This window comes from Ixodes scapularis, unplaced genomic scaffold (genome assembly GCF_016920785.2).
Source record: "Ixodes scapularis isolate PalLabHiFi unplaced genomic scaffold, ASM1692078v2 PGA_scaffold10__122_contigs__length_95168666, whole genome shotgun sequence".
Lineage (NCBI taxonomy): Eukaryota > Metazoa > Arthropoda > Arachnida > Ixodida > Ixodidae > Ixodes > Ixodes scapularis.
Genome location: NW_024609836.1, coordinates 55501763 through 55523148, shown reverse-complemented (window position 1 = coordinate 55523148; position 21386 = coordinate 55501763). Strand labels below are relative to the sequence as shown.

The 21386-nt window shown below is 41.6% G+C and overlaps 1 protein-coding gene across 1 annotated transcript; it reads right to left on the bottom strand.

Annotated features, from left to right (window-relative positions):
* Window positions 1-1396: 1396 nt before the first annotated feature.
* Window positions 1397-17825, bottom strand: LOC8051916 (kunitz-type serine protease inhibitor A-like). The gene is made up of 5 exons (XM_040217519.1): window positions 17786-17825; window positions 16980-16982; window positions 10919-11137; window positions 9448-9619; window positions 1397-1481 (listed from the first exon to the last, which is right to left on the bottom strand). Exons 1-5 carry the CDS (start codon window positions 17823-17825, stop codon window positions 1397-1399), a joined length of 519 nt encoding a protein of 172 aa, XP_040073453.1.
* Window positions 17826-21386: the final 3561 nt, after the last annotated feature.

Below are 21386 nucleotides of genomic sequence, written 5' to 3'. Positions count from 1 at the left end.
CTTCTTCCGCTCTTATTAGGCAGTTTTAGAATAGTGTACGAAAAAGCTTTGCGTACGCAAATACTGTCGTCGCCACTGAAGTATGCGGCGAACACTTACCACGTTATTCGCTTTGCGTGCGCTAGTTTTCGGAGTTTACGTGCGTACGCAAAAAGTGTTTGCGTTTCACCGAGGAGGATTCGTGAAGCGCAGGAAGCTGAGTACAGACAAGACAAGCACAGTTAAAACATGGCGGCTGCCAGGACCGCGGCGGCAACCGCTTTGGCGGTCGTCTTGAGCGCGACGTCGGCGGCCTCCTTCCGACTGCGATTTTCAGTACAGGACGAAATTGCACCCCTACGGGAGGTGGACGTCACAAACGCTGTAGAAGGCCCATCAAGGTGGGTAACGATCGCCAGCACCTTGCTGCTTGCGACGCGCGTATGTTTCTGGATAAAAGCAGCGAAGGTGAGATGTGCGAAGGTCGGTACACGAGGCCTCTTTCCAAGGCGACGCAAGCGGTCGGACACCACCGGTTAACCGTTCACGGTCTATTTTCAAATGTTAACATCTAAAATGATACTTAGAATAACATATATATATATATATATATATATATATATATATATTTTTTTTTACAAGTTACCGCATTTTGTGTATGAAATAAAAATTTTTACACTATATCCTGGTAGCGTTGCAGGCGCAAGATTATTGCGAAACGCCATCTTAAAACCGTCTTGTACAGCGTGCACTAATGGAAGCGCTAAGTTGCTCGCTAGCGTGCGCTAGAATTTCGTAGGTTATCCTAAAGCCCTATTTAGGAAAAACTTTTTCACCTCGACGAAACAATGCATTTTAGCTTAAGCTATAATCCACCCTTCTATTTGTTTATAACTTAACCTCTTTCTCTCCTCTTCCGCTTTATATGTTTGTTACATTGTAATTCAAAGTCAATTTCTTGTATTAATTTTTGAGATTGGAACGTTAGACCTCCTGCAATAGATGTTTGTCTCCGTCAAAGTTATTGATATTTTTTACGATTTAATTTCCAAAGGGGTTTTCGTTTCTTGCCGTTATTATAAGTATTATAAGGTTTATTATCTGGAAAGACAAGAAATGAATACACTGAAAAGTGTCGCTACAATCTTTTCATTTTGTGTATGAAAATGGATACCTGACGCAGACCAGAGTGCGTCCAATTAACCCTTTAAGCTTCGAAGAATTTTCATTTGTTGACATATGTTATATTAGGGAACGTATCTTTTTATTCAATATAGTTTACAGCATCTTCATAACACCTTAAACAGCCGAAGTTTCCAAATTTGCTTTCACTTAAACAAACATTTAGTGAGTGGTGGTTAGTTTTGTGGTATTGCTTGGTTCGATTACGACGGCCGCGCTTTAGGCTTTCTTCATTTTACTCTTCCTCCTTTCCTGTTTTATAATTGTTTATTAAATCCTGGATTTCTTTCTTATGTTTGTTAAAATACTGTCTTGGGTAGCTGAAATAGACAAGAAACAAATGTAGTCTTACCTGGTGGAGAAATAATCTCTGCCACCCTCCCCTTTTAGTTTTGCGTTCAAGTATTCTTGTAACTTTGTACTACATATTAGGAATGCACTATCCAGGTTTATTCATTATGAAGGTAATCATGAAAACAGTCTCAGGCAGCCAGTTAAAGTTTGAACGAAGACATCTTTTTAATTCAAAACGAAGATATCATTTCAATTAAAGTTTAAGCAACATTACGCTGCTGAGTGCACCTTCCAATAAATACCACATAAAATTGGCATGGTGTAGCTTAAGAAGTTATAAACCGGTAATAAAAATTTACGTTTATAAGTTCTCAAATGCGGTGGAAAGCCCATGTAACGGTCTTTTTTTTGTACCAAATATTGCCCGATGACACAAACTTATAGTTTTTGTACACCATATATTTTAATACTCTGGTCACACCACGAACTCGGTAACCTATAGCGTAACTTCCAAAGAAGAGTACGCTATAACATAAGCGTTGCAACGGCAGTCGTTTTGATGTTTAAATTATTTTCGTGAAGACTTTAGGTTTCATGGCTCAAATTGAAAGTGACAAAGACGATATATAAGTTACCTGAATGGCCACCGGCGCGTAAAGTCTAGGAAGTAACCTATAAAATGCGCGGTAAACGATATTGTTCTCACTGTAACCCAGGCTCAAATGTTTACATTTTTTTCGTTAAAAAAAAAAAAAAAAAAAAAAAACAGAGGAAAAAGGGGGGTGAAGCGTATCAGAGGGAGAGTGAGTTCAACGAATTCCGAAACTATGTCTTGTTACCACAACACGTGCTCTCGACTTCCTCGGCGCCACGCCATCGGCCAATCGGCGCTTTCACAGATGGGCACACCGTTGGCTTGCTCGCGTGGTCATGGCGGTGACGGCACTTGAGGTAATCTGTCCTTTTGTGCGGTCCTCCTTCATACTGCGCGCTCCTGAGGGTCACCAGGGACACTCCAACAAAAAAGGGCGTCTGGAGAATCTGAATGTATGGTTTACCTCGGGGAAGCAGCCTAGTTAACAACTTGTTCCCCCGCTCATGAAATGTGGCTGTTGTTAACACGGACTATCGGTGCACGGAATGTAGGGTACCTTGGGTGAGTGGATGTTTCATTCCTTCCTCAGACGCGATTGGCTAAAGCTACTTTCTAAGCTTCGCTGGTGGAACTTCAGTCTGCGGGAACATAATGGTATATGCCACGACTTCAGCTTTATGTTTATATCTGGGGCGAAGACCAGTTCTGTTGTGTCTGGCATTTTCCGTTTCTATGCGTGCGCACATGATATCTAGACTAATATCTTCGTCGCCGTCAAGTGTTGTGTTTACCTTATGTAACAAATATGTTTTGCCTGGGCTGGCGGGAAATTGTATTGGCTTCTTAAAATTCATTGAACTTTTTTTCTTAAGTTTTGCGATTTGCTACTGCACAATTTCAGGTGTTTCAGTCGGCTGTGCAGGTTTTTTATTATCACGGTGTTTGGCGGGATTTGATAGCACAAGGACGTCAGAATATTTCGGGCCCAGTACACTTCCAGTAATATATTTATTTATTCTTCCGCAACATACAGCGATAAAAAAAAGATGTTTGTTCGGGTAACTATCTACAACATGTAGCTAAAAAGAAAAAAAACATAGCGAAAAAGAAATTAGGATAAGTTCAGAAGGGGTCAAGTGTTCACCGACAGTGAGCAGTGGACCTTGTTGGGAAACATACACCGCTGAATTCCTGCCGAAGTAGAGATATGAGTGGCAAGTGTACTCACTTCGCTTGTGATTTGCGCTCGTAAATGTTTTGACGTGTACGGCGAATGTTTGTGTATGCAGGATTGATTAATATGTCATGGCTTAAATACTACAAATTTGATGTGCGAGAACAGTTTAATTCGAGCTTTTGTTGGCAAAGAAAAGCCCTCCTTTGGAGGAATACTTTGCTTCAATAGTACTTCTTTGGTAGTTTGTACATAGTAATCATGAATAATCCATTTCACTTAAAAAAGGACAAAAATAGCTCTAGAAATGTTTGTATTTTACATGGAAACACGCGCGGCACCATTCAAAAGGTTATAATCCTGTTTAGGGGTGCCACTCTCTGAATGTTCGACATGTCCTTAAGATATAAAAGCCCCAAGCGCTTAGTAAATACATTTCTTTATGTTCATTTTTCAGGCTATAGGAGACCGAGAAGAGTGCGGTTCAGGATCGAAGATCCGGAGAATTCGCACCCGAAGTGCTTTCTGTACCCGTGATGAAGGCCTCGTGATGTGTCACGCAGTTTATTACGCCACGCACTTCCACCATCCTCTGCATGCGAGCTATACGTCAAGAGCCATTTTGCTCTTAGTACAGTGACTCCGAAAGATTGGTGAATAAAAAAACTTAAGGACCTGCAGTGTGATGTGTTATAGACATCCCTTCTTGGGATGTCTGTAACACATCACCAAGCCTCTTGGGGGCGGGGGGTTACGACCGGCTGCATTGCTGCGCAGCCGGTCGCAGGAGGCTTAAAAACCGGTCTTGTCTCACTCGGTCATAGACGAACGCAAATGTGTGAACGGCCCCTTAAGGTAACCTATATATTTCGGATAGTCAATATATTATATGTTCAAACGATTGTACACTGTTTTTCTTCTTTTTATTTTATTACAGGAGATTGGTTTTTGTGGCCGTCGCGTGTTTGTGCTGACTTTGGTTAAGTATTAAAGTATAATTTTTTGTATCCACTGAGCTGTGAGTGTTTTGGCGTTTTGTATCCTGTCGAATTAAATGACCACGTTTACTGCGATATATTTGTGGTTCCATTTAAAAATAAAGTGGGTGGGATTCGAGACGCTAGCCTCAGAGAGCTTGTCCGAGGCTAGTGTGTCACGTCTCAGGTACTTTATTTTTGTAAGGAAGAAGTCTGTGATGAGGCGGTCGAGCTCACCGTTTAAAGATAGGTTACAACTAATGGCGAAAAGTTGAAGCAGACCATCTTACCCTCTAAAATATCTCAAGCAAGTACGCCTATACTTCTAAATACAAAGATTCAAGTTACAATGGACCTTAAAAAATAGTCATACTAAAATTCGAAAATGTGGACCTATACCATAGATTACCGAGCATATAGTGTGCTATTATTAAGACTTGCTGTTTATTTACAAAATAGAGCTAGTTAAATCATTAGCAGTAAAAATAATGCAGGCAAGAGTTCCTATCCTAAGTATTCCAGATTTTCAGTACCTGCGAGAACTTTTAATTGCTAAATGAATTCCCTAATGTGCTTCATTTCCAATTCACCATTCTAATATTTAACTTTGTGCTTTTATACCAACTCATGAGAACAAGTTAACGCCAAGAGGAGATAAGTGTCGACGTAAAAAAAGGATAATTAACAATGCAGTCACCTCAAATTCACAAAATGTGGTTTCCAGTGTTACGGTGAAAATTCACAAATAGCGTTTGCAGCATCTCACGCGTTTCAAGTGGAGACGGGTTCGGTAGAAAGTTATCGCTAGCCCATCTTACATCGTCGCATTACCAAAGGGTCAAGAGGTAGAAAGGCGCACCGCACTCCGCTCCTATGATCTACGGCTTTTCTGGTTTTTTTTTTAGTTCTTCTTTTTTTGTTTTCTCAGTTCCGGTATGACACTCTAGACATCCTAACCTCGTGATTGAGAAACCCACAGAAAAAAGTTTGGAATTCCAAATTATTGAAACTGCTGCCATGATTATAGAATTTCATCTTCTAATTATAGCATTTTATTGATTCTGACTAACTTTCAATATTCTGGTTGCGAAACACAAGGAATTAATCATCTATTAACTTAAGATATTGACTCATTATTGAAATAACATTCGAAATGTGTACTTTGCGGATCCTCTTTTTGCGAGTACGCTAATAAATCTGTGACCCTATGCCAGATGAAATACCGTTCAAACTTTGTAAAACTAAATATGAAATACTTTTGAGGACAATGTTAGTATGAATAATCAAGATTAAGCCAATTATAAATAATGCACCTCAATAATATCCTAATTGCATAAATGCCGTTCGCTCGTAGGTGTATGGCATATTCAGTTATAGATGCTTAATGACTGCATTGCCTCCTATGCCGTTATTTATTAAACACATTTAATGCGACGTTTTTGTTTTCTGATTCGGTTCAAATTTGGTACACATTTAAGCAGTGGGTGACATTCTGGATATAATCCCAGTTGTTTTTTTAGTAATGACGCATAAAGAGTACTATTTAACATTTAATTAATGGTTGGAAGAAACGTGTTGCCCTCGCAGATATAAATTCAGTTATAATTAGATTGAAAATCCATATACACAAGTTGACAAAAGGGCTATGCTGTATTCGCTTAAGATGTTCCCCTTCTTATTCAATTGACTATAAAACTTTACCCAAGAGCGACGCGCGCGCCGCCTGTAATAACGAATAGAGTAAGGCCCTGGTGTGTGTACTTCGGCAAGAAATTTTACATGCATTGTGATACAGTCGGCTGGAATTACATAAGTCCAAATTCTGCATTCGTCTTCACCACAAATGCGTCTCATGCATGATTGCTCAGAATAACTAAATTGTCTGTGCTTCTAACGCCAGACGACACTTTAAGGTTATCATGACGGAATGTCCGCAAACATCCAGTCACTCTTGTTATTGTGCTGAGGACATGCGACACTCCTTCGGCATTCAATTTCCCAATAAATTGACGTAAGAGCGAAAACTTCTTGACGAAAATTATAAACCGAAATAGGTTTTGCTAAAACATTATAAATGTGCCTCTAACAATTACTCTCTACTCAAACTAAAATATCCTCACGAACCCAAGCTTCGAAAATACGAAGTAATGATGACATGCATGTAACCATTATAATTATATATTAGATATGTATAAACTGAAGCAGGGGTTTCGCCCGCGACTGTTTGGGAATCGGCCCGGAAGTGTCTTGGTGGCTGCGAGGTCCCGTTCATACATGCATCGAGCGCTGCATTCGCCATAAATAATTACCTTTTGTCGTGGATTCAATTACACCGAAAAGGTAGCGCTGCTCGTAGGAAGTCTTAAGATAATTGACACTAATCTGTTTTCCTTTAAATATATAATTGTTTCGTTTTTCGGACCGTTAAGACGTAAGTATTATTTCATACACCTTTTTAGCCGCCATCGTATGAGCTGCTATTTTAGGATCACGTGACACGCGGCCGTTATAAGCTGCTTCAAGTCGTCGCTCTGCTCTCCCCTCCTCTGCTTTACAACGGCGATCTATTCGTGTTTTTTATTCACGTTTTACCGCGTTTTTCACCTTAGATTGTAAGATGTCGTCTGAGGCTTACATTCCCTACCCAATTGCGTGCAGTTATTATACCTTTAGCAGTTAATTTCGTAACACGTTTTGCGTAATTTCACTGCCGGCGTACCGGAAGGTGTGAGGAGGTAAGGGGCACAAAAATCAGCTTCGCCCTGGGGCAGATTGCGCCCAATTACTTATGACAACTCAGGTTTGCTCAAACAATAGTGGCGAAACATTGGAAATAGCGGAAGTAGCGCAATGTATATTTATATTCAAGCGTTAAATTTAAGAAAACCGACTAAATAAATCAGCGAAAGGATCAACTTTGTAAAACAGATGCTTTTTATTTTATGGGACCACTTGAATTGTGGACATAGGTAGCGAACGCTTAGCATACATTTTATGAGATTCTAGGTATCTTTTGACGTCTACATCATGCGATTTGTTTGCACTTGACATTACATAAAAGTATGTAAGACTGTGTTAATTGTTTTTGCGATACAAACAATCGCTTGATTTTTTTTAACGAAATTAAATAAACTGTACACCGTGCTCGCTCTCATGTCCGCTGTCGTTCTGGTTGTTAACAAATCTCTTAAGACAAAATTCAATTATATCAGCACCAAAGTCGAAACTACGCCGGTGAAAAACTCACAGGCACCTTGAGAGTGCCTAAGGGTCGTAATAAGCGATGCAGAAAAGAAGCCGTCTGGGTGGAAATCACCTAGGTGCAGCCCTGTCGATGTTCTATTGCTATTCAGTTTTTGCGGCTGGTAACCCTAAAATGTACAAAGCGCATCTGTTTTAATAAAGATCTGCATACATTGGTCCATGAAAGGGTGTGCTTAGCATTTGACTTCAGCCAAACATGCCGGAAATCCCTTCCCTAGAGCGCTTTAATTTTATTCGGCTAGTATTACGCAAGACAAATGTCATACATCTCTTGACGCAAGATAAATGTCAGATAATGATCTTATTCACATCCTGAGTAAGCCAATATGTGAAAAAATGGTCTACTTTCTAATGACAATATTGTAAATGGCTGATAATTAATACTTTAGCAGAACCAACAGTTAAAGGGAAGCTACGGAGCTTCTTGAAAAAAATGAGTTAGAAGCGAATTCTAGTGTATTTTTACCTCGTGAACCCGAATACCAAAACCATTTGCCGCGCAAGTATTTTTAAACGCGAGAAAAACGCGAAAGATAGTCGCTGTCCGTGACGTCATCGACGGATCTTTTGGCTTGCCAAGGCTAGGGAGGCGGGGCTTCAGCCCTATTTTCAAAATGCTCTTATGGCTCTCCGGCGCGTCGCATTGAAATATAATTGTGATATCTGTTAATCTAAAGGCGAAATGAACGCAATTCAAGCGTTTTTTCTCAAATGTAGAAGTGCCCCATCTTCCCTTTAATGAAATTTCCCACATCAACCAAGGGTGGACAATCTAAACATTTAACGAGGCAATATAACATTTTTTTTAATCACGTACGGTATTACAGCAGAAACTTCTAGTCTATAAAGACAAACAGTGGATGTACGCGAATATAAAGTTGTAATAAGTGAGCCTGAGACTAGTTCCTCGTGATTCAGCACATTGTTAATCAGGTTGACGACCTGCCCTTTTATTACGTATCTATAAAGTAGTCTTTTCATGTTTCTTTAACTAGTGTCAGCGGGCAGTGCTGTAGACGATGGTAATCCTGACTGTGAACCATGTTTTTCGTTTTGCAACTGAACCTGACCAAAATTAACGACGAACATGAGCAGAAGCCTCATTAAGTGTTTCTGAAGAAGTCAGCCGTGACTCGAAACAACTTCGTAGTCCTCAACGTAGCTCAGCCCCACTTCTTAATTGGTTGTATGCTACAACGAACACATCTTTCTTACAAAACGAAGTGGAAATGATTTAAGACACCTATGCAGCTGCGAGTGCGCTAAAACCGAAACCAAGTTAACTGAAGCCACCCAGTGGCCGCAGGTCGGCCAGCGCTTTCTCTCTGCGGGCCGGGTAACTACTGATATCAAAAAAGTCTGTACTTTTATAAAAATCGTCAGGAAAGCAATAACTACCCAATAAAAAAAAATTTTCTCAAGTCATATTAAACCCGGATAATTCCCAAGTAATTTGAGCGGCATAGTGACAATTTTGTTCTTGATTTCTAGTTCTGTTTACAAATTTCAACGTCTTAGCGACATGGCGGTATTTTAAATCTTCAAATTACACATGGTAAAAACTACGCTATCCTTACTTTTAGGCTTTTCTTGGCCTAAAATATTTTAACCATCTCCCCCTTCCCCGCCCTATATTGGCCCTTGGCGTTTCAGGGGTGGGCTATCTGGCCGCCACACTAACATGAGTTTCAGACCTCCGAACTGTGGCATAACGCTCTGCATTATTTCTTAGTGAGTGTAGGAACCGACAAGATCAAACCTTCGATTTTTTGTACGTAATAAAATGTTAAACTCTAATCTGATTATTTCAAGCAGCTGCTTTGAACAGACAGTTCGTCGTAATAATCAACTGTCAAAACCGAAACCTTTTGGTATCTGATTTTTATGTATCCCATTTTTTAGTGTCACTAAACTATTTATTCTATCAAGGGACTATATTTTGGTCCTTATAAAAGCACAATTGAAGTAACATACATACTTACCTGCAATAGTCGAGGCAGTCGTCTCTGTATTGGAAATTATTTTCGTTTCCATTAGTTCCTTTATAAACAAATGTCGCACATTGGTTTGTCGCATTATTATAGTACCATCGTGTCAAACTTTTGCTTCCCGATCCGGGATCAGGTTCCTGCCAACATCTACCTCGTGTTTGATCTGTGGAAAGGGGTGATATTTCAATTATTAATTTATGTAACAAACGAGACAGGCATTTTTTCTAAAAAAATTTCCCGACATATTGGGACGAGTGTCATTGCTGATCGCGTTTAAGAAAATGTATGTCATTAACTTTCGTCCCTGCGGTTATAGCCTCATGAAATAACATTACCCACTAACATTTCATTATATGTTTATCGTGTCTTAAATACTCGCTACTTTTTAAGCAAGAAAAATAGGAAAACGAAATTGCAAGATGACTTCCAAAAGTGTTCGCGTTCAATGCATAAAAACAAACAAAAGTGGAAAAAAGCGTAGGTTTATGATATTTAATTGAACAAGAAACTGGGATTGATCGTTGTTGGTTATTAAAATTTAGCGAGCTAAAACAACAAAAATTACGCAGGCACATACGTTAGTTATATGTGTGGTCACGTACGCACGCACCGACACAGCCGCTCCCTAGAGAACTTTTCTCCGCTCGACTCGAAGGGCCCCTGAGAGCTTCGGATTACCTTACCGGTCTCAGGTGCTGCGTCGTAGGCGGATGTTGCCGCACGCTTACTTCAGTTCCCCGCAATATCCATTACATAACGTTGGATAATATCCTGGCAATCTCACCATTGCACAACAGGCACTACTTTCTCGTCCAGCTGCCGTATTGCCTCGCGAACCCTTCGCACGAGGGTATTAAAGAATACGGCGGGAGACGACAGAGGAGATGACTTGAAAACAGCAGTCGGGACAGACGCCGACATCGCGTCTTCATTGTTATTCTAAATTTTCCCATGTTGCAATCAGTTAACTAAATAAAAGTTAGTGTACTTAGCAACCGTTCCACTTTAACTTCCGAGTTAACGCAAGTAGGCAGGCGAGCTGGTTAAGGATAGACATTGTAATTAGGAAGCTAGGGGACAAAAAGGGACGGACAGACACGAAACTCCCACTAAACTCCGACGTCGGAGTTTCGTGTCTGTTCATCCCTTTTTGTCCCCTAGCTCCAGGCTTACTACGTCTATACTGAACTTCTAAGTCCGGTCTGGAACAACCCAAGACTCTCCATATGCATGGACATAATTTGTAAGTTAGATGAAGGCCGACTTTCTTTATCTTTAGTTAAGCCGCCTTTAGCCCACGTGTGAGACTTGATAAAAATAGTGTAGAGAGATCTGGTTGTAAGACTTTTTAACTCCCCAACGGCGATGGCCGCGTCTTTTATAACGATCAGCAATGAGTGATTCTAGTAACTGAGATATTTCGTTCTTTTTATTCCGTCGAACAATAAATAAATATACTTACTTGGCCGGCAATATTCGATGCAGTCTCCCATGGAAGGAAAGAACTTGTCGCCGCTTTCGTAGCAGTTGGTAATTTTGAATTCTTTACATTTCTTCGTATCTTTGTCATAATGGTATCGGACGAGGTTGCGGGGTGGATCGCACTTCGAAAGTGTTCTATTCGGGACGCTTTGGCAAAACTCTTTAGACATTCCAGGCCAAGACCAAGCATTTGAAGTTACTAGTGAAAGACAAAGAGATAAAGTACTTGAACTGGAAGGAGTTTTGTGTCTGGTACTTGTTTTTTTCACGTGAAGTGGTGTAGTTCTATTTTCAGTTCTCAATTTATTGACATAATATGGTACAAGAACCAACTAGCCCAAGCATATCTTTTAGCAAGTTACGGGAACATACACATATAGTCTCATAATAAATAGATCCGTCTAAAAAGATGCAACAAAATATACATTTATATTACTATTACAAATCAGGTCGCAGATATGAATCTAAAATATCAATAATATATCAATATATTATAAATATTTGTGTATAAGAAGCTGAGAAAAAAATACATATTTGTATTACTATTACAAATAATGTTACAGAATCAGCAATAAGCCAGGTTTCAGTTGCCTTCCAGTAGCCAGAAAACGACAATTAAAGAGTCATGGGTTAATCAACACAAATGTTGTCACAGGTGTTATGTCGTATTTAGTACAACGTTAACATGTGATAGACCGACACATAGACCGACACGCGGCGAGGCTCTGCTTACCAACACGGCCGGAAGGCCGGGCGTACGGGGAAGCTATGTGGACAGAAGCGGCCAGGCTTTCCGTGTTTTCGCCAATGCGTTGTGTGGCGTGCGCTGGCCGTTGACGTTGTAGAGACTCTTTTAGCTTTATTTGTGCGTCGTATTTTCTACCAACGAATGTCGCATGTTAAGTCCGACTTTTCGAGCTCGCTACCCGAGCCTGAACAGCAGTGGTATCGAAGCAAACTGTGCGTCGACGGCGTTGCCTTCGACGACCCGTACGCCATAAGCAAGGCCTGCTGAAGCTCTGACGTGAACTTGCTGCCACCAACCTTGATTGCTCACGTCGTCGTTTGTTTAGAAATTTCACGGAGCCAGTTCACGGCCGACATGGTGCAGGCGTATAAGTTTCTCGAGGTCTACGATTACTTCGAGGCGATTTCCGCGCGGCCGGAGGGATCAGCAGACTATGGGTTGGCAAAGTGTATTTATTAATTGATTAAATACAGACAGTGTCCTTCAATGATATTTTAATGCGAAATCATCAAACTGTTCCATGGAGCGAGCCGACGTCATCAGCCACGCCAAACGGCAGATAAATTCCCGAAGCCGCGATCTGAGCCATCCCATCTTTGAAGCGACGCAGAAAACAACGCAAATCGGTAGTGATAAGCAGCCGCCGCCGCGCGTCAGTTTCAATTAGCGCCACCACATGGCGCTGCGTGACCGCGAGGCAGCGGCTCCACCACTCCACGCCCAAGGTCAGCGTGGCGAGGAGATCTTGCGCTCTCGACTGTCGACGCAAGTACACCGCAGCCAAAATAAGGGAGCGGACGAACGGCATGCAGGCTTTCGCATTCACAACTCATAAGATGTGCTTAGGTATACGCCGAGACTTTCCGTACCCTCATCACCACAAAGCACGACCAGCGGTAACGCTTTGTCAGTTTTGCTGCCGATCACCTTCCGCTTGGTAGCACGGGTGTTCGCTAGCCACCGACGAGCGCTTGGCCGGTGCTTTGTGCGTGAACACCGTAGGAACAAAATCTGGGTGGTCCGGATCAGACGACGTTTCCCTGCCCATAAGGAAGCCTCGGGGACGGAGTTTGAAATGGAAGCCACACTTGCCTCTAATATAGGGAGCCTTCATCTGCGCTTTGCTAGGGTGATGCCACCCTTTGTAATACCACTCGCCGACAAACCAGCAGCCATTTTGTTCCTCGGCGATAATCCGTGGGGCTTATAACCCTCCCGGAAACAAGCACCTTATCTCAGAAGTTCGGAGCAGCGTTGCGGAACCCGCGGAGGGAGGATTAGCATTTTCCCCTTCGGATGGGATTACGGATGGAAACAAAGGCCACTTTCAGGCGCACGGGGAAACAATGAGAGAAACAAAATGGCGGTGGAAGAGGGTGTGGGAAAGGGAAAGAGGCAGTTGGCATCACTCTATGCGAAGCGCACATGAAGGCACTCTACTCTAATAAAGTGCTTGCCGCTCAAACAGTCGTCCGCGCGAGGCGACCATTGTTTTGTATCCAGGGACACTATCCACGTTCTGCGCCTTTCACAGTTCGACGGGAACATGTGGGAACTCATTCCGCTACTTTTGCTGTACCTTTCGTTACAATTAAGGTCTACCCAGCTTTGCGGCTTGCGGAAATGCTTTGACGCCCACGCGAAACGTGCGACCTTCTGCCCATGCCACCCCACTCCGGCGCCATCGCAGTGCCGCCGTAGATCCGTGACATCAAGCCGGCGTGTCGGTCTACACAGAACTGCGACATGTTAACTTTCTTATGCTCACTACTCTAAAATATGTTGAGCAGTAGCACCGCGATAATTATTTCCTGAATAAATCGGTGCACATAAAGACATAATTTAATTTCAGGCTGCTTTCTACAGAAGCGTCATACATTCAATTTTGTCTATTTACCTTTAGAGCCAATCTATAAACAAGAAAAACTACATAGCGCGAGAAACTTGGAGTGAACTTTAGATATGGCGGCGTGTTTCAGCTAGCGCGTTAGAATCTGTAAGGTGTATCCTTATAGATATTTGTATATCGCAGAAGATAAAACCAACATTCTCAACAAAGCACGGCTAACATAAAACATGTTAACTCTAAAATATGTAACTTAAATGTAAAAGATAAAGCGAAATCATTAACTGTCCTTTTTACTTTAATATTGCAACGTTCATTACTAACCGAAACGCTCCTCTGTGATTTATAGTCCTTTGCAACTCAACAAGGTAGGGCGCGGTTAAAACAGGTCGGAGAGGTGGAAGCAGACGAAACGCTGGAGAAGCGACGAGGAAACCTCCTTCTTCTTTAGCGTTCTGTCTGCTTCCCCCTCCCCGGCCCGTCTTACCCTCGCTCTACCTCCTTGAATTACAACGGAGTATAGATGATTCGTGTTTACTTCTACCCAGATTATTCGACGCTCAAACATTCTAGACAGAAATGTTCAAGATACCGAGTGTACAAGCAGGCACCATTACCTTGCCGAGACAGTCTCGCCCTACACTCTTAGAAAAAAGGGTACCGATAGTCCTCCCTCAGGGGAGGAACGGTCTTGTAACCTATGTTCCTTTAGAAAGGGAGAAACCTTAGTCCCTGAAGCAGGGGAGCAAAGTTCCTCCATCACCTACATCTCATTATGGCGGCGCCGAATCCAGCAAATCGAGCTCGATGAGGCTTAACGAGGACGCTATGTCTTTTGTACGGGACGAGAGGAGCAGCAAATAAAAGCGTAATACGAGCTTTCCGCAAACTTGCGTTTCAAAAGCAGTTACTCAATCTTCTCGTTGTCAGGACTGCGATGTTAAACGGAGACAACCGATACGCAGTTACTTCGCGCACTTTACGACTTACCTTTGCTAATGCTCGAGTCGCTATTCTTGCGTCAACCACGCGAAACGTGGTTGACGCACGTCACGGACATCACGGAGAAACGGCAAACCAATCCGCGAAACCAAAAGCCGCTCTCAAAAGAAGAAACTGAAAAACACTGTTTATCGCGTAGCGTGAAAGAAGGTTAAAACAGTTGCCACCAGATGGCGGGGTCAAGCAGAGTATTTGCAAGTATCTAGGCTAGGTGTCGCTAGGCACCGCCCAGTTCATGTTCTACAAAAAAATATTTTCATTTCCTCATACCACCATAGCGCTTCGGGATTTTTGGGAACCTTTATTATACATACCTGTAGACATATTACGAATACTACTAGCATCAGCTGAACATATACATTGAACGCATACACATACATGGCACATACGAACATCAATACAACAGCACACTAACCCGGTTACTACTCCCGAGCTCTGAGTTTCCGTCTTTTATACTGGTCGTCTTGAACGTACGGAATTTCTCGGTGAGTGTCTAAGCAATAAAAAAATATTCCCAGCATGTTGACTTTTTTCCGGAAATTTCATACCTCTGAGAGAATTTCGAATGGCTCAGGGGATGAAGCTCTTAGTAAAAATAAAATGCTCGATCATTCCGTAATTATTTAAAAATCAATATATCAAGCCGTTCCAATGCGGTTCCAAGCCATGCGTTTGCTTGCCTGTACGGCACGTCGTAGCCAGTATTTCTATTGTAGTGTTTGTTTTTCTATTTGTGCTGTTCGCACACGACTGCAATTGTTGTCTTGAATTAATCTCTGTAGAGCGGATATTCACTCAGCTGGAAGCGGTGCTTCACGGTCAGAGAAATCGCTTTTCGATTAACTTGAATGCAGTCAAAGCCGCCACTTGCGGCAGGTATTAAGTGTAGGAAGCTACACCGTGGCGAGCTTGAAAACTTTAAGCACCCACCCCAGCGCGCAACTTGGAGGGCAGTTTCTCCATGACCCGTAGCATATTCAAACAGCAGAATAAAGGATAGCTTTTTTTTTTTTGATTTTACCTACCATTCTTTTTTAATTCTAAAATTTCAAACTGAAAATATTCGTATTTTCTGTTATATTTTCGCACTGTTCAGTCGTTCCCCCAGACGCAATCGCTCTCGGGGAACACACAACCGACAGTCACATTGGCCTTGGCCACTGTACGATAGAAACTTACGGTTCAGACCAGCGTTCCAACATGACGATCCGCAAGTCGTAAGATTGCACCTAATCCCTCAAGTGGTCTTAAACTCTTTAATGTAAAGCGAAATGTCAACCATGCGACACCCGCCCGCGCCGACCACGGCCCGACCAGTGGCATCTATACCCGACAGTTTACGTCATCTCATCTTGTTGTTAGACCACTGATACGCGAACACACGGTCACATCGGCGATAATTCTAGTCTTCTGTTCACAACGCACAACACTGCCATCACGATGTTGCTGCTATGTTGCCGACACACAGAAATACAGAACCACGTTGATTGCCGGTTGGCACTCGGAATCGGAAAACAAAACCGAACTCAGCACGGAAGGTACCAGGGCACCCGGCAGCAAAACTTGCCTATCTTTGAGTCTTTGACGCACTTTCTGCGATTTCCATACGTCGAAAGCGCCGACACAGTTTCGCGTGGTTCCGCGTGGGTCCCGCATTCCGGAGACGGCCATCTTACTGAGTGTACGTAGCGCTGCTGGCACTGCTACGGAACTTCGCTGTTTCTAGCGGCTTCGTTTGCTTGTATGCTAAAATCAGTGGTAAAAACGTCAATCCAACCGAACTGTTCTGCACGTTTGGACTAGAAGACGGAAGTACAGGCGGCCTTCGCTGCAGCAAAGGGGATGGCATTACGTGATTTTTTTTGAAGCCTAGTCATAAAAAAAAAAGTCGGCCCGGAAGTCGGCCGGTTGGCGGTATAGTAAAAACTTCTACGTTGTTCGGTGGGATTTACGAGTGACGAAGTTGTCAAAACTGACGGGCGTTAGGCTAGTTGGTTGGTTGTTCATGCTCGAAGTTAGCCGCCAAAACAACAGGGATACAATGAGAGAAGCGGACAGGACGAGGCGCCTCGTCCTGTTTGCATCTATCCCTGTGTCCCTGTTGTATTGGCGTTTAACTTTACGCATGACGGACGGAGCCGACGGACGGAGCCGACGGGGGAGCGACGCGCGGCGATGCCCGAGATCATTGAGATGCGGAGTCTGCGAGCCACCAAAGCGTGACATCCGCGTGATAACGCAGGGCGCCGCTTGAGCAACAGTTCTGACGACGGAGAACGACATCAAAGGTGTAGTCTCTATCGAAGAATCCCCTTGCAAAGTGTTTGCGATCGCGGCGATCGCGCTTGATTGTATTCGGCGAATCGTGATGGTGTTTCCTAACCGCGATGGGATTGTGTTTTGTACGAAATTGCAGTAATCGGTCCGAGCGGTCGAAGAAGTCACCCACTGGTGTTCTGTTTCAGCGGTGAGTGGATTCACCCTTTGCTGATGAAACGATTCATCGGCAAAGACATGTTTAGTTCACTAAATGACCACATGCTTGAGAATGAAGCTATGGAGAACCACGCCTATCGCCTCATGCGGTCTGTTGCACAGAAGTTCCTGAACATCAGACAGCGATGCATAAGCACGGTGTCCACAGATGAACTACACCAACAGAAGGTAAGGCGAAGTCACACCGAACTCTCACAGCTGAAAGGCCAGTAGCCATATATATAAGTCAGATTTGACAGATTAACATGTCTTGTGTCAACCTTGCAATTATTTTGTCCGTCTGAGAGGGGTACCGTAACTAATTTATAAGTTAATGTTGTGCTGCAAATCTATTTCTATGCTGTAAATAAGTGTTGTATATATTTTTTTAATTTTCTAAGTGATTCTAATGTAAATAAAATGCGTGAATTAAGACACATCGAGACAAGTGGAACTAGGCTTTTCTCGCGGTGACAAAATGAAGTTGCCCAGCAAGGTAAGTTGATATCCCACGAGCGTCTTGTGAGATGGTGACAGTGGTGCACACACTACGCAACTCCAGGATATAAATATTGGCAGAGAGGTCGGGAACTTTACTAACCTTGACCACCTGTGGTGATATTAAAAGGGACGTTTTAATGAGGGTCAATGACTGATTTTACTTGTGTTCGAGTGACGAAAGACCGTTGTCCACTAGCAGAGAGCGCGCGCTTCCTCGCCCTTCAGCTTGGGCATTAGCGTAATAACAATATTAAAATCCCACCAGTTATACTCACATTGAGTTGCAGCTAAGATCACAAGCAGCATGTACTTCATGCTGATAACTTAGCACGTAGTCCTACAGGAACAAAAAATGCAGTTACGAATTACGGGCTCCGAGAATATACGCCCAACGCCAAATGGTTAAAACCTAGCACACGTAGCCCAACTTTGCCCAGACAGTTATCATGAATACCTTGTTTTTATAGTAGCAGATCAGACAGAAGAGGTTGCTACGTCAACCTTTTCTCTCCGCATTGGTCATCACTTTGCACATAAAGGTTTCTCATATGCTCCTCTATAAACGTGGTGACGTCGTTGTTGTTTACATCATCCACAGTTTTAATGTTGGATTCAAATAACAATCTCAGAAATTAACCTTTGCTTATGCTTTGGGAGTCGTCGCTATTTCCGTCAGAAGCTCGCAACTTGACTGCAGCTGGTTTATGAACTCACAGCTTTGCGCGTTCGCGGGAATAGACTATATATTGCAAAAATCTCCAAATCACGAAAGATATCGTTTATCAGACATATTTCACAAAAAACCCGAAATTGCATGTAATAATAATAATAATAATAATAGTGTCTTTATTGCACGAAGAAATAAACATCATTAAAAACACGTTCTTAAAAGCACGTGAGTGCTTTTAGGCGTGACCGGGCAACCAGCAGAGAAACTTCTAGCATCAAATAATGCGAAGAACAAATAAACAGAGAAACGAAATACTCTTGACCCGTACAACAATTTAAAAATCGTAGTTACAGTACCAATTTCAAAGCTTTTTTTATCACTTTCAACGATTGTAGATGTAAAAGTTCATTAAGCAACAAATGAAAGTAATGAGGAACGTAAAAAGACAGAACCCGCTTTCCGTAACTTGTGTATACCATAGGGAGGGCGAACCACTCTATTTTTCTCAAAACCTTTTGTTTTTTTAAAGGTTTCTTAAACGTATTATCAAAATAATTCTTAACTAGTATTTCATAGATATATAATATCTCAGTTGACAGAAGCTGTAGCGAACGCATTTCTGGCTCTGTTCTTAACTCATCCCATTGGGTTTCATATGCTAAATTTCTACAAATGTTATGCAAAATATTATATAATCTACTTTTTTCTAGAGTTCGAACAAGAACCATAAAGTGTGACAGCATACCGAAGCACCGACTCTCCCAGAGCTTGAAAAACCCTCATTCTCAAAGTCAGGTTGGTTACAACTCGCAAACGGTATAAAAATGCAGATACTGCGCGAAGTCGTTTCGCAATATACTCAACGTGACTATTACAAGAAAGATGTTCATAAAAAAAAAAAAAACACGCGGATATTTTATTGAAGATACATTTTCAAGCGGCACACAATTACCTCTCTCGCAGTTAGATCGATGTTGAACCAGCGGTATATTAAATGTTATTGTTTTATGAGGATTACGGAAACACATTAGTTTCGTTTTATCTATGTTAACACAAATACGATTGTTTTTGAACCATGCCATTAGCTCGTAGGTATCGGCTATAAGGGACGACAGAGCTTCCGATTCATTGTTTCCCGCGAGTCAAAGAGCGGTGTCATCGGTGTATTGAAAAACGCGTGAAAGAAGTTCAATTTACCTAATTCATTGACATAGATGTTAAAAAGAAAATCACCCGAAATTGATCCTTGGGGGAAACTGCAAGGAATTATCAGTAAATTACTCGTAAAATCACCAATCTTAACTAATATTACCCAGTTCTGAAAGGTAGCTGGTTAAAAATTTTATGTATGGGCCTCTAAAGCCCCGGTGCTGAAGTTTGTATATGAGTAAACTGTGATCAATTCAATCAAACGCTCTTTCAAATCTAGAAATAAAGAAAGGACGAAATTATTTCTATCAATATTATCATGAATGTGGTCGGACGAATCTTCCAGCAATCTAATTGTTCCTCTATTTTGTCGAAACCCGTTATGTGAGTGGCATAGCAAAGAACGCTTATCACAAAAGGAGGTCGTGGACCAAAATACAAACTTTTTTATATTTAGCGATAGTACGGGCAAAATAGAAATACCCATATACTGCATTTCGTAATACTACGATATGCAGAATAAGTACAAACGATTATATTGTATAAAGATATTACCGTGCACACACATATATATATATATATATATATATATATATATATATAATGGAACACATGTGATCATTATGTATGCCAATGAATAGACTGTGTTTGACAAGAGATTCATATTGGATAAAACGTAATTACATGCCTCCGTGTGCTGCCAGTGCGTGCGCCTGTTTGGGTGCACATGCATATGTGTGCGAATGGGTGTGAATGCGCGTGTGCGTGTATGTGCTTTTGCGCGTGTGTGTGCGTGCCTGTGCATATATATAAATATATGCGTATGTGCGCGTTTCCGTGTGCGCGTGTGTGTGAAAGTAGGGGCTGGTTCGAGTCTTTATGACAATACTGAAAACATACAAAGGACTGACAACTACACGAGACGATGATAAACATTCGTGAATTAGTACTATATGCACAATCTTCGAGCAAAGTGTAAGTGAATATTAAAACACAACAGTAATTTACAGAAACATAAGTGTAGCATGCATGGTTCAGATTTGTTGGTTGCATTGAAAGTAAGTAGAGTTAAATATGAATTCATTCAAAGTGCCACTGCAATAAATGTATTTAAATTCTCGTCTTGTATTTAGACAGAGTGCTCTAATATGGCGGCTTGTTTCTGTGTGGTCAAGTACGTATTGTGGAAAGAAATCAATGCGATGCTATATCCCGTTACAATATTGTTCTATTTTAATAATATTTCAATCAATCAATAAACCTTTTTCTAAAACAAATGTATAACCAAAAGTGCCTCACAATAAAATTGTCATGGATCGATAACATGCGATAAAATTTAGAAATCCTCATTATACCACATTCAATGTTTTATCACAGAAATTTGAATGTTACAATTCAGAAGTGATAATCATTTCTTGATGACAATCACACAGAATACCAAAGTGGTTCTAGCGTAAGGTGTCTCCTTACTAAGCTTTTTAAGTTAGCAGGATATAATCAATCAGACTTTTTTTTATCTTCGCTCACAAGACTCCTCCCTTCACAGATGTCAAAATTAAAGAAACTTACCGCAATTAAATTATAAATCGCTTTGTTCGCCGGGTTAATTTCCAAGCATATCAAGAGGAGATGAACTTCGATCTCAAAAGGGCACTCTGTGCGTTATTTGAACAAGATACAGTTTAATAAAATAACGATATCGGAGGATTAAATTTATTGTTTTTGGCGTTACTATTGTAATTCATAAAAATGGCGCATTATACTTTGCTCGTTTTGCTACAACTAATCTCCACGTTTTTTTGTCCCCAAATACTTCTCCGGAAATAAATTAAGATTAATTTAATTAAAAATAACATAATCATCCATGAACAAGGGGACAAAAGTGAAACATAAATCTTCAAACACAACTAGGAGACTGATGCGCGCTGAAAAAGTCCGCCTGGTTCTGGTATCGAACCAGGGACCTCTCCATTTCAAGTGGAGCGCACTATTAACTGAGCTAACACGGAGTTAGACGTCATAGAGCAAACGTGTTTTATCAGCTGCCACCAGACTAA